The 16,260-nt window shown below is 43.2% G+C and overlaps 1 protein-coding gene across 2 annotated transcripts; it reads left to right on the top strand.

Moving 5' to 3' along the window:
• Positions 1 to 2,865: 2,865 nt before the first annotated feature.
• LOC110503676 (beta-secretase 1) lies at positions 2,866 to 15,913 on the top strand. 2 transcript variants are annotated; one of them, XM_021582129.2, is made up of 9 exons: positions 2,866 to 3,824; positions 9,947 to 10,035; positions 10,315 to 10,531; positions 10,884 to 11,021; positions 11,276 to 11,410; positions 11,732 to 11,833; positions 12,097 to 12,246; positions 12,466 to 12,637; positions 14,619 to 15,913. In XM_021582129.2, the coding sequence occupies exons 1-9, from the start codon at positions 3,510 to 3,512 to the stop codon at positions 14,861 to 14,863; spliced, it is 1,563 nt and encodes a 520-aa protein (XP_021437804.1). In that variant the 5' UTR covers positions 2,866 to 3,509; the 3' UTR covers positions 14,864 to 15,913. The 2 variants fall into 2 exon arrangements, with proteins under 2 accessions (XP_021437804.1, XP_036817388.1); XM_036961493.1 differs by lacking the exon at positions 2,866 to 3,824 and adding an exon at positions 9,437 to 9,480.
• The last annotated feature ends 347 nt before the right edge of the window (positions 15,914 to 16,260 follow it).

The following is a 16,260-nucleotide window of genomic DNA, read 5'->3' on the forward strand; positions in this document are numbered from 1 at the left end:
AGTTGGAAGCGTGCATGGCCACACAGTCATGGGTGAACAGAGAGTACAGGAGAGGACTGAGAATGCACCCTTGTGGGGCCCCAGTGTTGAGGATCAGCGGGGTGGAGACGTTGTTTCCTACTGTCACCACCTGGGGGCGGCCTGTCAGAAAGTCCAGGACCCGCACAGGGCGGGGTCGAGACCCAGGGTCTTGAGCTTAATGATGAGTTTGGAGGGTACTATGGTGTTAAATGCTGAGCTGTAGTCAATGAACAGCATTCTTACATAGGCATTCCTCTTGTCCAGATGGGATAGGGCAGTGTGCAGTGTGATGGCGATTGCATCGTCTGTGGACCTATTGGGGCGGTAAGCAAATTGGAGTGAGTCTAGGGTGTCAGGTAGGGTGGAGGTGATATGATCCTTGACTAGCCTCTCAAAGCCCTTCATGATGACAGAAGTGAGTGCAACGGGGTGAAACTAAGAGCATTGTATTTGGTACAAATGATTCCCTAAGTTCTAGACCTAGATGAATCTGAATGGTGTGGCTGTTGAGCAAGTTGAGTAGACTAAATGATTTGGTTTTACCTTATATTGTCATGGTCAAAACATATAGATTCAAAGGTTGTAAAGATGGGGAGAGGTCTGTCCGTGATAAAGAGATGCTCTGCTTTTATCTTATCTTGATTATTGTCTAGTCATATCGTCAAGTGCCGCAAAGAAGGACCTAGTTAAGCTGCAGCTGGCCTTGAACAAGGAAGCACGTTTTGCTCTTCATTGTAATCAGAGGGCTAATATCAATACTATGCATGCCATGCATCGTAAGAGTTAAGGAAAGACTGATTGTATCGCTTCTAGTTTTTATAAGAAACAATGTATTGGAAATTCCAAACTGGTTTCATAGTCAACTTATATACAGCACTGACACACACACTTACCCCACCAGACATGCCACCAGGGGTCTTTTCACAGTCCCCAGGTCCAGAACAAATTGAAGGAAATGCACAGTATTATACAGAGTCATGAGTGCATAGATACTGAAGACCCCGTCTCAGTCTCCAGTATCTATGTTGCAATAGTCTATGTGCCGGTGGGCTAGGGTCAGTCTGTCCTATCTGGGGAAATTCTCCTGTCTTATCTGGTGTCCTGCGTGATCTTAAGCATGCTCCCTCCAATTCTCCCATTTCTCTCTCTCTCTCTCTCTCTCTCTCTCTCTCTCTCTCTCTCTCTCTCTCTCTCTCTCTCTCTCTCTCTCTCTCTCTCTCTCTCTCTCTCTCGCTCTCAGATCACCCAACTGAAGATAGCCAGTAACCTAAAGGGCTTCCGAACTACTGATCCTGATGCCTGGTAAAACAAAGAAACATGTTCTTTGTTTGTTAATGTCTAGAATTTCAGAATCGTTTTGGTGATACGTTGAACACAAAAGTCAAAGTACAACAACAAAATGCAGACATTGAGAACTGATTGTCAGATTCAGATGGCTTCCCTCCTACAATTAATATCTAATCTAGATTGTTCCATGGAAACGCTCAATTAAATAATAACTGCACCATTGTACATCCTTATCGCTCTCGCTCTTATCATCTGATTCAGGTTAAGGAGCAATCGCAATAGGATACCTGATCTTTGACACTGGCGTCTACATACAACAACACAACAGACACTCAGGTAGCCTAGTGGTTAGAGTGTTGGACTAGTGACTGAAAGTTGGCAAGATCGAATCCCTGTTCTGACAAGGTAAAAATATGTTTTTCTTCCCCTGAACAAGGCAGTTAACCCACTGTTCCTAGGCTGTCATTGAAAATAGAAGTTTGTTCTTAACTCACTTGCCTAGTTAAATATAGGTTAAAAAAATTAGGCTTGATGAAGTAAGACATTGGTTACTAAGGCCTAACATGATAAGGTGACTGATGTTTTTAACCTGTTGTAATTCTGCCTGACTGTTCTTTGACTGTGTGTCGTTGTGTGTTCAGGGTGGTCAGCGCCAGGCCCATGCCTCACTCTCTGCCCACCTGGCAGCCACAGGAGGGCAGCCATGAGTTTGGTAGTACGTCAGGAGAGCAGTCGTCAGGAGAGCAGTGAGCACAGAACCTAGAGTCTATCAAGTGAGCGACTGAGATCCAGGAATCTCCCTGTCCTCCTCCCTCAAAACATCAGTGTCACAGTGAAATACTGAGCACGTTTTAGACAATATTACAGCCCTTAATACACAGGGTTGGGTAGGTTACTTTCGAAATGTAATCCGTTACAGTTACAGGTTACCTGTCCAAAATTGTAATCAGTTACGTAACTTTTGGATTACCCAAACTCAGTAAAGTATTCTGATTAGATTCCGTTACTTTTAGATTACTTAAGAAGACAAAAATGTATATTACCAATTAAAAGACATGTATTGCAGGATAAATCAGTGTTAAAGTTTACATAGCTGGCCATATATGGATTGGTTATGTAGGCTTCTTCTAACTCATGGCTTTCAACTACATAAAATAATACGATAACATTTTCTTCCATAGTTCCATTACTACAGATCTTCCTACGGTAGCCCACGTTATCCTTCAATATGTGGCTGTCTCTCCTCATTATTTCTCAAAGAAACAAAGTGAAATAGTTCTATCATGAGACCAATCATTGATCGTTTCATCTTGGGCTGATGATTTTAGATATTACTTTTTAAACGAAGCACACAAGCCGTATAGGGAAATGAATTGTTTAAAGTGAAAAATATTAGTATTCAAATTATGTCAATAAAGACCCATTCAAAATAATTTGCTCTTTTGCTTTATCATTTATTATAGGCTATTTTTATTAAAGGCTCTTTTATATTTTATTACCCGTGAATAGAAAAACTACTATACCCACAATGCCCCGTGCTGAGGTTGTGCTTGAGGGAGATGCTCAGCTCAGTTACGAGATGATGCAGGATTGATGGAGGAGGCGGGTGAATGCGGGAAGGTAGCGGAGAGAATGCACAGAGGAGAGATGCGGATTATGGTGGCCTATATGACTGGGATTTTTAGTGGCGTGACAGAACGATGATCGTACGGGTAACGGGCCTCTGGATTATTGATATTGGGACCTCAGACTTTTTGTACAACCTCTAATTCATGCGTTTTATGATTTATTTTACTATCAGCCTACTTGCGCAGTTGTTGATTTCATTATACTGAATTTGATTGTTTTGTCAACAGCTATAGACACATGGATATGTCTGTTGTTTATCTAAGATTTAGTAAATTATAGTTTTTTTTCTTCCATACATTGAGGACAAGGTGTATGGCCGCTGCAGCGCTCGATACCACACCATCTATACACACGGACAGATATTCAAATCAAGTGGACTCCGCTGTCTTTTAATAAAGATGTCAACATTATTACATTATGGCTGCAACTGCCAATTTTTGTAGCATCGGCGTTTGATCTTGGTGCCATAAACAACAGTTCTGCAGCATTTCTAATGATACCAAACTGAAAGGAGACGGTCGAGTGCGCAAATTAAGGGTCCTACAATTTATAGCCTAAAATAACATTTCAAAATGGAGGCACTCTGTCCTCGTTGGATGGTATTTTTATGGACGATTGTCTGCCTATTTGTGGGTGTCAGCTTCGGCACCAACGAGGCCGAAATTGAACCAAACACCTCAGGCCCTCTGGCTATTCACTTCCCACTGCGACAGGGCCCTCTCTCCGAGCCCCAACCCCAGCATTTGGCTCGGCACCGCTCCTCGAGGGCAGCGCGGAGGCGCAGAGGAGTCGGTGGCATCAATTTCGTGGACATGATCGACAACCTTCGTGGGAAATCCGGACAGGGCTACTACGTGGAGATGGCAGTGGGTTCACCGCCACAGAAGGTGACACACTCTTTCCCCCTCTCAATTCAATTCAAATGGCTGTATTAGGGAAACGTATGTTTACATTGCCAAAACAAGTGAAATAGATAATTAACAAAAGTAAAATAAACAATACAAAATGAACAGTAAACATTACACTCACAAAAGTTCCAAAGGAATGGAGACATTTCAAATGTCATATTATATCTATATACAGCGTTGTAACTATGTAAAAATAGTTTGAGTACAAAAGGGAAAATAAATAAACATAGATATAGGTTGTATTTACATTGGTGTTTGTTCTTCTCTGGCTTCCCTTTTCTGCAACAGGTCACAAATCATGCTGCTGTGATGGTACACTGGTATTTCACCCAATTGATTTGTTTTCAAATCTTTTGTTGGTGTGTAAAATCTGAGGGAAATGTGCTTTGCGGACTCTTCTCCAGGTGTATCTCTCTGTAGGTGTTGGCTTTTTGTTATGGAGGGTTTGGGAATCGCTTCCTTTTAAGTGGTTGTAGAATTGAATGACTCTTCTGGATTTTGATCATTAGTGGGTATCGGCCTAATTCTGCTCTGCATGCATTTTGTTGTGTTTTCCATTGTACACAGAGGATATTTTTTCCGAATTCTGCATGCAGAGTCTCAATTTGGTGTTTGTCCCAGTTGGTGAATTCTTGGTTGGTGAGCGGACCCCAGACCTCACAACCATAAAGGGCAATGGGTTTTTATAACGATTCAAGTATTTTTAGCCAGATCCTAATTGGTATGTCATATTTGATGTTCCTTTTGATGGCGTAGAAGGCCCTTCTTGCCTTGTCTCTCAGATTGTTCACAGGTTTGTGTGAGTTACCTGTGGCGCTGATGTTTGGGCTGAGGTACTGTATGTATAGTTATTTGTGTGCTCTAGGGCAACGGTGATGGAATTTGTATTAGTGGTCCTGACAACTGGACCTTTTTTGGAACACCATTATTTTTGTCTTACTTTGTCTCTCTCACTCTCTCATTGACACGCCCATTCAGTTGATCCTGTCTGCCATTTTGCTCACCTGTGCCCTTATATCCTCTGCATTGTGACAGGTCAAACCTACCCTCCCATCAAACCTTTGATTAGTGGAAGCAGGTGTTTAATTGTAGGGCAAAAACTAAAATGTGCACCCCCTTTGGGTCCCCAGGACCAGAATGAAGAAACACTGGCCTTGGTAAAACCTTGGTAACCTGGCCTCTAAAATGACATATGGTGACAAAGAAGAACAACAAGAATAAATGTGTGTGTCTCTGTTCTTGCATGTGAGAGAAGGGAGAAAGAAGGAGAGAATGAAGCCTTTAATTCTGCAGAGAGAGAGAGAGGGGGGGAAGAGAGATAATTACTAGTGTGGTGCAGCTAAGCAGCTGCAGGGTACAGACTGGCACACCACAGGGATTACTGTGTGACAGAGCCAATGTTATGCCCTGCCTAGGACACTCTCATTGTGCCACTGCGAGGATAAACCATCACTGGCTTCCATCCACTCACTAACATTTAGACTGAACAAAAATATAAATGCAACACGCAACAATTTCAACGATTTTACTGAGTTACAGTTCATATAAGGAAATCAGTCAATTGACATAAATTCATTAGGCCACATGGGAGCCAGGTCCACCCACTGGGGAGCCAGTCCCAGCCAATCAGAATGAGTTTTTCCCCACAAAAGGTCTTTATTACAGACAGAAATACTGTGACTGCACATTTGGCCTTTTATTGTCCCCAGCACAAGGTGCACCTGTGTAATGATCATGCTGTTTAATCAGCTCCTTGATATGCCACACTTGTCAGGTGGATGGGTTATCTTGGCAAAGCGTAAATGCTTACTAACAGGGATGTAAACAAATGTGTGCACACAATTTGAGAAACATAAGCTTTTTGTGCGTGTGGAAAATTTCAGGGATCTTTAATTTCAGCTCATGGAACATGAGGACCAACACTTTATATGTTGCGTTTATATTTTTGTTAAGTATAGAAACATTGATACAAATACAACCATAGAGATAGATCCAGTATTAATAATTATGTATATGACGCACTAAAAGAAACATAACAAAATATTTCCCTCATGTAATAGAAGAGAATTCTATTACCATATTGCTTTGATACAGTAATACAAACCAAACATGTGTCACATAGGCCTACTGAATAGACTACTTACTATAAGACTCAAATGTGTGAATGTTACAGTAACTTCAAGATGTAAACTGTATGTATCAATTGTCACAGAGTAGAAGTGCTGATCTAGGATCAGGTCCCCCCTGTCCATCTAATCCTATTAATTGTGATCTAAAAGGCTAAACTGATCCTAAATCAGCACTCCTACTCTGAGACGCTACATACCTAAGGCTCCTGATATAATATCTTCTAAAATAATAGATGAGGTTTGCGACAGGGATTCTAGACTTCTGCCAGAAACAGGAAGTGTGGCAGGGTTGTAGAAGGTCCGAGGTGTGTGTGTGTGTCAGGATGCAGCCGGCCAGGCGTCTCTGGTGGTGTGTGTGAAAGGGAAGCAGGATGCAGGCAGGACAGATCAATTGTGAGGCGTCAGCGTATTCCTCACCAAAATTCCTCACTACACTACAATCAGAGTGAAAGGAAGAGAGCACGCCAAGAGGCTGACCGAGGGAGAGTTTATGCAGGTTAAAGTTAAAACACTCTTTACAGCAATGCTAAGGTTTATCTTTATTTATTTCAACATGCAAATAGGTCCACACAGACTGTTATGCATAATCTCCCTAGTAACCCTAATTGATTTAAATTTGATTTGTGTTTTCCCAATAATTCATTGCAATGCATGGCTTGGTGTTTTTGATGTGTGTGGAGGGGGTGAATGTGGTGTGGTGGTAGGGTAGGGGCGTAGTTTCAGCTAAACCCAGGGAATGGATGGCAGAGGGACATTCTCCTCCAGGGAATGTTTAGAAAATTAAAGCTCATCTACTGCATTGCTACACAATTTAAACAACTCTAAAACTCTATTTGGAGCGCAGCAAAAACAAGCTAAAATGACTCCAGACATTATCAGCTTGTTGCTGTGGCTTCATTCACCTCTGTCAATAGGGGACTGAACGTTCTTGAAACCAGTGGAGGCTGCTGAGGGGAGGACGGCTCATAATAATGGCTGGAACAGAATAAATGGAATGGCATCAAACACATGGAAACCATGTGTTTGATGAATTTGATACTATTCCACTGATTCTGCTTCAGCCATTACCACACGTCCATTCTCCCCAATGAAGGTGCCACCAGCACTCCTCAGGTGCTACAAACACGTCATACAAGAATTAGCTGCTACGCACTGGCTCAGCACCAGGATTAAAACTCTAGTTTAGTTTCATGTCAAGTCAGTCAGCAGTTACCTAGGCAAAGTCATCTACTACAGCCATCTTTATCTCTGCACTGTTTTGAGAAAAAAGTTGTACTGTTCCCTGCAGCTGCGTGATGCGCTCTGCATAAAGCCAGCTAGCCAAACAAAAAGCCTTCCCTCCTGCTCCCAGGTGTCTGCATGGTCCTGAAGTCAGGACTGTAGTTCTGCTAAACTGCATTTTAATTTTTAGTGTTTAAAAAAAAAGTTTTATGTTAGTAGCCTATTTTAAATTGTTTGTGTTGTAGAGTATGGTGAGTGCCATACCCTATTGACACCCCTGTGATAGAGCATTAGAAGATGACATGGATATGTTTATGGAACAGCAGGGTGCATGTGACGAGTGTGTTTCAAGTGACATGTTTGTGTTGGTGGGAGAGTGTGTGTGGGACCAGGTGAGAGACTAAGGCAGCGGGCTGGGTGGGGGTTCTTCCAGGCACGCAGTCCTTGAGGCTCTTGGCTCTGCCACTGAGAAGAAGAACATTCCTGGACTGTGTCCCAAATGGCACCCTATGGGCTCTGGTGCCTGGTGAGGATGCATCCCTGGATATTTCAGGAGCATATTCCAGTAGCAGATCTATTATTGATCAGGGTCCTTCTGGTCACCAAAGAGACAAAAAAAACATGGCTGCCAGTCTGATTGACTCACTGACTGCGCAAAATATGATACTCGCACCGAAAGGAGAGGGAAGGAGGTAGACAGAGAGAGAGAGAGACAGAGAAAGAGGGCAATCTGAGAACAGCCTAGGGGTTGGATGCAAAGGAAAAGGAAAAGAGAAGGACATTTGGAGCATAATAAATACAATACACAGCAACTGTCAGTAACATAATGCCAGGAGATGAGAGAGTGAGAGAGAGAGAAAGTGACTAAATGGCTGAAAAGAATAAGTGTTTTTAGCAGCAGCTACAGGGAATCGTTTTATGAACCGGCATGGCTGTCTCCAGGGTAACAGAGAGAGTGTCCTTATAGTCAGTGTATTTCAATGTATTCTGTCCTTTAACCCTGGAAGACGCAAGAACGCACACACACACCTACATATACCACATACAGTTAAAGTCGGAAGTTTACATACACCTTAGCCATGTACATTTAAACTCAGTTTTTCACAATTCCTGACATTTAATCCTAGTAAAAATTCCCTGTCTTGGTGAAATGTCAGAATAATAAAAGAGCGAATTATTTATTTCAGCTTATATTTCTTTCATCACATTCCCAGTGGGTCAGAAGTTTACATACACTCAATTAGTATTTGGTAGCATTGCCTTTAAATTGTTTAACTTGGGTCAAATGTGTCAGGTAGCCTTCCACAAGCTTCCCACAATAAGTTGTGTGTATTTTGGCCCATTCCTCCTGACACAGCTGGTGTATCTGAGTCAGGTTTGTAGGCCTCCTTGCTCGCACTCACTTTTTCAGTTCTGCCCACAAATTTTCTACAGGATTGAAGTCAGGGCTTTGTGATGGCCACTCCAATACCTTGACTTTGTTGTCCTTAAGCCATTTTGCCACAACTTTGTAAGTATGCTTGGAGTCATTGTCCATTTGGAAGACCCATTTGCAACCAAGCTTTAACTTCCTGACTGATGTCTTGAGATGTTGCTTCAATATATCCATATACTTTTCTTTCCTCATGATTTCATCTAGTTTGTGAAGTGCACCAGTCCCTCCTGCAGCAAAGCACCCCCACAACATGATGCTGCCACCCCGTGCTTCACGGTTGGGATGGTGTTCTTCGGCTTGCAAGCCTTCCCCTTTTTCCTCCAAACATAACGATGGTCATTATGGCCAAACAGTTCTATTTTTGTTTCGTCAGACCAGAGGACATTTCTCCAAAAACCTTTGTCCCCATGTGCAGTTGCAAACCGTAGTCTGGCATTTTTAATGGCGATTTTAGGGCAGTGGCTTCTTCCTTGCTGAGCGGCCTTTCAGGTTATGTCAATATAGGACTCGTTTTACTGTGGATATACATACTTTTGTACCTGTTTCCTCCAGCATCTTCACAAGGTCCTTTGCTGTTGTTCTGGGATTGATTTGCACTTTTTGCACCAAAGTACGTTCATCTCTAGGAGACGGAACGCGTCTCCTTCCTGAGCGGTATGACGGCTGCGTGGTCCCATGGTGTTTATACTTGCGTACTGTTGTTTGTACAGATGAACGTGGTACCTTCAGGCATTTGGAAATTGCTTTGATGGATGAACCAGACTTGTGGAGGTCCACAATTCTTTTTCTGAAGTCTTTGCGGATTACTTTTGATTTTCCCATGAAAAGCAAAGACGCACTGAGTTTGAAGGTGGGCCTTGAAATACATCCACAGGTAGACCTCTAATTGACTCAAATGTTGTCAATTAGAAGCTTCTAAAGCCATGACATAATTATCTGGAATTTTCCAAGCTGTTTAAAGCCACAGTCAACTTAGTGTATGTAAACTTCTGACCCACTGGAATTGTGATACAGTGAATTATAAGGGAAATCATCTGTATGGAAATAGTTGTTGGAACAATTACTTGTGTCATTCACAAAGCAGATGTCCTAACCGACTTGCCAAAACTATAGTTTGTTAACAACATTTGTGGAGTGGTTGAAAAACAAGTTTAAATTACTCCAACTTAAGTGTATGTAAACTTCCGACTTCAACTGTATACCCACTGAATACCTGTTACAATATATAGGCCTCGCTTTGGAAAATTGCCCAGTGATTATGTAATAGGGTTTCAAAACAATGACAACTATGTTGTGTTTGTGTGTTTGGGAATCAGTTGAATATTCTGGTGGACACGGGCAGCAGTAACTTTGCAGTTGGGGCAGCTGCTCACCCTTTCCTCTGCAGATACTACCATCGCTCACTGTGAGTACCATGGGATCTTATTACGATACACTGAAAGTGCTCCATCTTGATAACTTTACTGCTGACATGCACAATGCTTTGGGACCATATCAACAGTGGACTGATGGACAACATACTAAAATATTTTTGTTGAGTAAACTATCCCTTTAAATATGATATTAAATATGAATCCCATTGAACAGTGAATCTCAGTGGAATCTCTCCCTTTTAGATGGCCCTGCACACACTTCCCTTGGTGGACTTATATAGTAAGCACCTTTTCTCCCCTGTTGTTCATAGGTCTAAATCCTACCGCGACCTTGGGCGCAGTGTCTATGTACCCTACACCCAGGGCCGCTGGGAGGGTGAGCTGGGCACTGACCTGGTATCTGTGCCGCATGGCCCCAACGCCTCGCTCCGTGCCAACATCGCTGCCATTACCCAGTCGGACCGCTTCTTCATCAATGGATCCAACTGGGAGGGCATCCTGGGCCTGGCCTACGCCGAGATCGCTCGGGTGAGAGGGGGGAAGAGAGAGGCAGGGAAAGGGAAATGGGCTGGGTTGAAAACACATGGGTGAGATGGGCTTGAGGGAGAGGGAGAGGGAGGGAGAGAGCGGGAAACAGAGAGGGCTGAGCAGAGATTGCCTGGGAGGGACGGAGGGAGGGTTCAGCAAGAGGGTCACTGGTGAGGGTGGAGAGCCAGCGCTATACAGTAATGTGGAAAATGCACAGTGATGGATTTGTTAAGATACAATGTAAATTTAGGCTTGCTGTCAACAAGATGGCTAAAATAATCACTTTAATATAGCTATCCTTTTCCCATCTTTAAATCCTTCCTAAATCACCACCCCCACCCCCTCTGTTTAGCCTGATGAGACACTGGAGCCTTTCTTTGACTCGCTGGTGCGGCAGACCCCCGTGCCCAACCTGTTCTCCCTGCAGATGTGTGGCGCAGGGTTCACCCAGAACTACAGCCTGGGCAGTGCCACCGTGGGCGGCAGCATGGTGAGAGAGAATAGACATACTGTAGATAGGAAAAGGCACAGACACATTTTCTGTTTGAGGGAAATACACAGAAGCGGTGTGTTGTGTTAGTGTAACCAAGAGGGTTATACATAGAGATTGTACAGTATGTGCCAGGCAGGCAGGCAGGTCGGTATTGTTTAGCTATAATCGGTATTACAAAGGCAATATGAGATGGAAAGTGTGTTGAGAGTTTGGACCCAGCCTACGATACTGTTTGATTGCTGTTTTCTTAGATCATTGGTGGAGTGGATTCTTCTCTCTATGTTGGGGACCTGTGGTACACCCCGATCCGCCGGGAGTGGTATTATGAGGTCATCATTGTGCGCATTGAGGTCAATGGTCAGGATCTCAACATGGACTGCAAGGAGGTGAGATACTGTGTGTTTTTCTGATCAACCTTCAATCAACATCTTCCTCCCTATATCGTTCCACTTTCTCTTTAATATATTCATATAATATATTCTCTTTACAAGACACTTTTATCCAAAGCGACTTATAGGCATGTGTGATTACATATTAAGTATGGGTGGCCCCTTCTCTTTTCATATTTTGTTTGCTCCTGGATTCTCATTAGTTAACCCTGAATATCTGTCTGTTGTTTACCTTTTATCACTAATAATGGCGCAGTAAGTGACAGTGAATAAATAATGACAATTTGCTTCCTCTCTGTTGGCTTGTGTCTCTATCAGTACAACTATGATAAGAGCATTGTGGACAGTGGCACCACTAACCTCCGGCTCCCTCGCAAAGTGTTCCAGGCAGCCGTGAAGGCCATCGAGGCAGCCTCGTCTGTGAGTCCCTCCTCATACCTCTTCTCATCTCTCTCTCACTCCCTCTCTCTCTCTGTTGTTTTGTTCTCTCTCTTCTTTCTCGCTGCCAGTTTCAGCTAGTGTCGTGTGAAATCCTTTTTGTCAGGTCTAATGTCTGTAATAGTTTCATGGCTATAATCTTTCTCTAGTTTCTGCAATTGCTAAATATTCTTTCTACCCTTCTCTCTGAAACACGCGCACGCACGCGCGCACACACATACACAAACCCCATGTCTCCATATCAGACGGAGCAGTTTCCCTCTGGGTTCTGGTTGGGGGAGCAGCTGGTGTGCTGGCAGGCGGGCACCACCCCGTGGCACATCTTCCCTGTCATCTCGCTCTACCTCATGAGTGAGAACCGCAACCAGTCCTTCCGCATCTCCATTCTCCCACAGGTAACAGTGTCTGTCTGTGTACTTACCTGTCATTGAATACAATAGGTCTTCATCATTCAGTGAATCAACTCAATGAGGTAGTGATGATCCTCTCTTAAACTCCTTTAACTTTTTATTCAATTTAGATGTGTTGAGAACTACAGAGAGTATTTGATGTACCGTCCATTGTAGGTGTCCTCTGCTGACTCGATGTCCACTGTCTCTTTGTGCCCCCTGCAGCAGTACCTGCGACCTGTGGAGGACGTGGCCTCTGCCCAGGAGGACTGCTATAAGTTTGCCGTGTCCCAGTCCAGCACGGGCACCGTCATGGGCGCCGTCATCATGGAGGGCTTCTATGTGGTGTTCGACCGCCAGAGGAAACGCATTGGGTTTGCCGTCAGCACCTGCCATGGTGAGGGGGGGACGGAGGGACGTGCATTCGGGAAAGTATTCAGACCCCTTGACTTTTTCCACATTTTGTAACGTTACAGGCTTATTCTAAAATGTATTTTAAATTTTTTTTCTCATCAATCTACACACAATACCCAATAATGACAAAGCAAAAACTGTTTTTTAGACATTTTTGCAAATGTATTAAAAATTAAAAACAGAAATACCTTATTTAGCTTTTGCTATTAAACTGGATATTGAGCTCAAGTGCATCTTGTTTCCACTGATCATCCTTGAGATGTTTCTACAACTTGATTGGAGTCCACCTGTGGTAAATTCAGTTGATTGGACATGATTTGGAAAGGCACACACCTGGCTATATAACGTCCCACGGTTGACAGTGCATGTCAGAGAAAAAAAACAAGCCATGAGGTCGTAGGAATTGTCTGTAGACCCCGAGACAGGATTGTGTCAAGGCACAGATCTGGGGAAGGGTACCAAAAAAAATCTGCAGCATTGAAGGTCCCCAAGAACACAGTGGCCTCCATCATTCTTAAATGGAAGAAGTTTGGAACCACCAAGACTCTTCCTAGAGCTGTCCGCCTGGCCAAACTGAGCAATCGGTGGAGAAGGGCCTTGGCCAGGGAGGTGACCGAGAACCTAATGGCCACTCTGACAAAGCTCTAGAACTCCTCTGTGGAGTTCTGTAAAGAACCTTCCAGAAGGACAACCATGTCTGTAGCACCACCAATCAGGCCTTTATGGTAGAGTGGCTAGACGGAAGTCACTCCACAGTTAAAGCCACATGACAGCCCACTTGGAGTTTGCCAAAAGGCACCTAAAGACTCACAGACCATGAGAAACAAGATTCTCTGGTCTGATGAAACCAAGATTGAACTCTTTGGCTTGAATGCCAAGTGTCACGTCTGGAGGAAACCTGGCATCATCCCTACGGTGAAGCATAGTGGTGGCAGTATCATGCTGTGGGGATGTTTTTCAGCAGCAGGGACTGGGAGACTATTCAGGATCGAGGGAAAGGTTAACGGAGCAAAGTACAGAGAGATCCTTGATGAAAACCTGCTCAGGACCTCAGACTGGGGTGAAGGTTCACCTTCCAACAGGACAATGACCCAAAGCACACAGCCAAGACAACACAGGAGTGGAATCGGGACAAGTTTCGGAATGTCCTTGAGGGGCCCAGCTGGAGCCCGGACTTGAACCCGATCGGACATCTCCGGAGAGACCTGAAAATAGCTGTGCAGCGACGCTCCCCATTAAACCTGACAGCACTTGAGAGGATCTGCAGAGAATAATGGGAGAAACTCTCCAAATGCAGGTGTGCCAAGCTTGTAGCGTCATACCCAAGAAGACTCGAGGCTGTAATCGCTACCAAAGGTGCTTCAACAAAGTACTGAGTAAAGGGTCTGAATACTTATGTAAATGTGATATTTCAGTTTTTATTTTAAAAACTTGCACACAAAAAATACTAAAAATGTTTTTGCTTTGTGTGTGGATTTACGAGGAACATTTTAGAATAGGGCTGTAACATAACAAATATGTAAACAAAACATTATGAACACCTGCTCTTTCTATGACATAGACTGACCAGGTGATCACTTATTGGTGTCACTTGTTAAATCCACTTCAATCAGTGTAGATGAAAGGGAGGAGACAGGTTAAATAATAATTAATTTGTGTGTATGTGGGTGTGGGTGTGGAGACATTTTGTTGGTCCCCAAAAGGTCAAATTCTATTTCTAGGGGGTTTAAGGGTTAAGGTTAGAATTAGTTTTAGGGTTGGAATTAGGTTTAGGGTTAGGAGCTAGGGTTAATTTTAGGATTAGGGTTGGAGTTAAGGTTAGGGTTAAGGTTAGGGTACGGGTTAGGGAAAATAGGATTTTGAATGGGACTGAATTGTGTGTCCCCACAAGGTTAGTTGTACAAGACTGTGTGTGTGCCTGTATGTATGTATATTGCTGATCTGTGTCTATTTCTATGCCACAGTGCACGATGAGTTCCGCACAGCCTCCGTTGAGGGGCCGTACCATGGCGTGGACCTGGAGGACTGTGGCTACAACATCCCGCAGACGGACGAGTCCACCCTCATGACCATTGCCTACATAATGGCGGGCATCTGTGCCCTCTTCATGCTGCCATTGTGCCTTATGGTGTGCCAGTGGCGCTTTTCACGCTGCCTTCGCCCACCTGGATTTGGGGACTTTGCTGATGATATCTCACTCCTCAAATGATAGAGAGACATGGACATACTGTACACAGGAGAAGCAAGCCTAACAGAAATGGAGATGGTGGCTTTGCTTATTGTTGTTGAGTGAGCATCAGCCTCATTGAGTAATGCAGAAACAGATTAGTATGTAGGATGGTGTTGGTTGTGGCTTGGGCGGGTAGCACAATGACCAAACAAGCCAATGGCCATTTACTTTGGATTCATCAAAGGTGGATATACCAGCAAGCTGGGTTAAATGGCTTCCTGGATTCAGTGGACAACTTTATTGATATAATAAGGGCATGATATAAATATACAGTACGTATAGGTGTGTGTGAGTGTTTGTGATTGTATGAGGTGTGTGTATATGTATGTATGTGTGTTTATGGATCACATGTACAAATTAGATTATCTAGAATTTAAGGATGGACCTGATCATTGAATATATCAGATTTGTTTGATTTGACATCAACAGTACCAGCTAAGGAACGCTAATCATAAGTGCTAATTGGGTGAACTTTTCAAGAGTGAAATTAGCACTCAAATATCAGATGCAATGAACTTTTATGGTGAAGCCATGTTACTTGGGGTGCATTAAAAAGCTAAGATTATGTATTTAATACAGTTAATATCAGATATGGCACTTTTATATGGCTCTTGTTGATTCAGTTGGTGCATTACCTCACTGCTAATGAATGCACTAATTCACACAAAAAAGAAAAGCACGGACACACACGCAATGATTCTCCCACACATACAGATGTCTTCAAAACCTCCAAACAGCTTGAACATCTCAGCCAACCCCTCAGCAGCTTTATACAAAAACTCACCGACACAGACAGTAACACGCATATTCATATTCACATATTCATATTCAGTCAACTGCACTATCCCTATGGTGCGCTTGAATATCAATAAGTTGTGTTATCGTTACATAAATGAACACAATATTAAAACGTCTCAATGAGGGACAGATTCTACTTTCATCGACCTGCTGTAAATACATCTGAAATGTATATCTGTCAGATGCACTGACCACAGACTACGAATAAATAAAGTAACAAATATAACAGAATCTGTGTCCTGACTTTAGTTCCCCTTCCCTGATGAGTGGGATACAGACATCTGGACTTATGTCACTGTTGTTTAAATGAATCCTGTATCCTGTATTGCCGCATTTCATGTAGGTTGAAAATAGTCAATGTCTCTAAGTAATGGACCAAATATGGCAGTATCATGATTAGAAGACCAATAAGATGTATTTTTCAAGAATCAATGGAAATATACACCGAGTATAGAAAACATTAAGAACAGCTTCTCTTGCCATGACAGACTGACCAGGTGAAAGCTATGATCCCTTATTGATGTCACTTGTTAAATAAACTTCAATCAGCGTAGATGAAGGGGAGGAGACAGGTTAAA

Source organism: Oncorhynchus mykiss, chromosome 24, assembly GCF_013265735.2.
Source record: "Oncorhynchus mykiss isolate Arlee chromosome 24, USDA_OmykA_1.1, whole genome shotgun sequence".
NCBI classification, from domain to species: Eukaryota; Metazoa; Chordata; class Actinopteri; order Salmoniformes; family Salmonidae; genus Oncorhynchus; species Oncorhynchus mykiss.

Coding starts and splice junctions, on each gene's coding strand:
- LOC110503676 (XM_021582129.2), top strand. CDS start 3,510: ATGGAGGCACTCTGTCCTCGTTGGATGGTATTTTTATGGACGATTGTC. Junction 11,411..11,731: donor TCAACATGGACTGCAAGGAG/GTGAGATACTGT, acceptor TGTCTCTATCAG/TACAACTATGATAAGAGCAT. Junction 11,834..12,096: donor CCATCGAGGCAGCCTCGTCT/GTGAGTCCCTCC, acceptor TCTCCATATCAG/ACGGAGCAGTTTCCCTCTGG.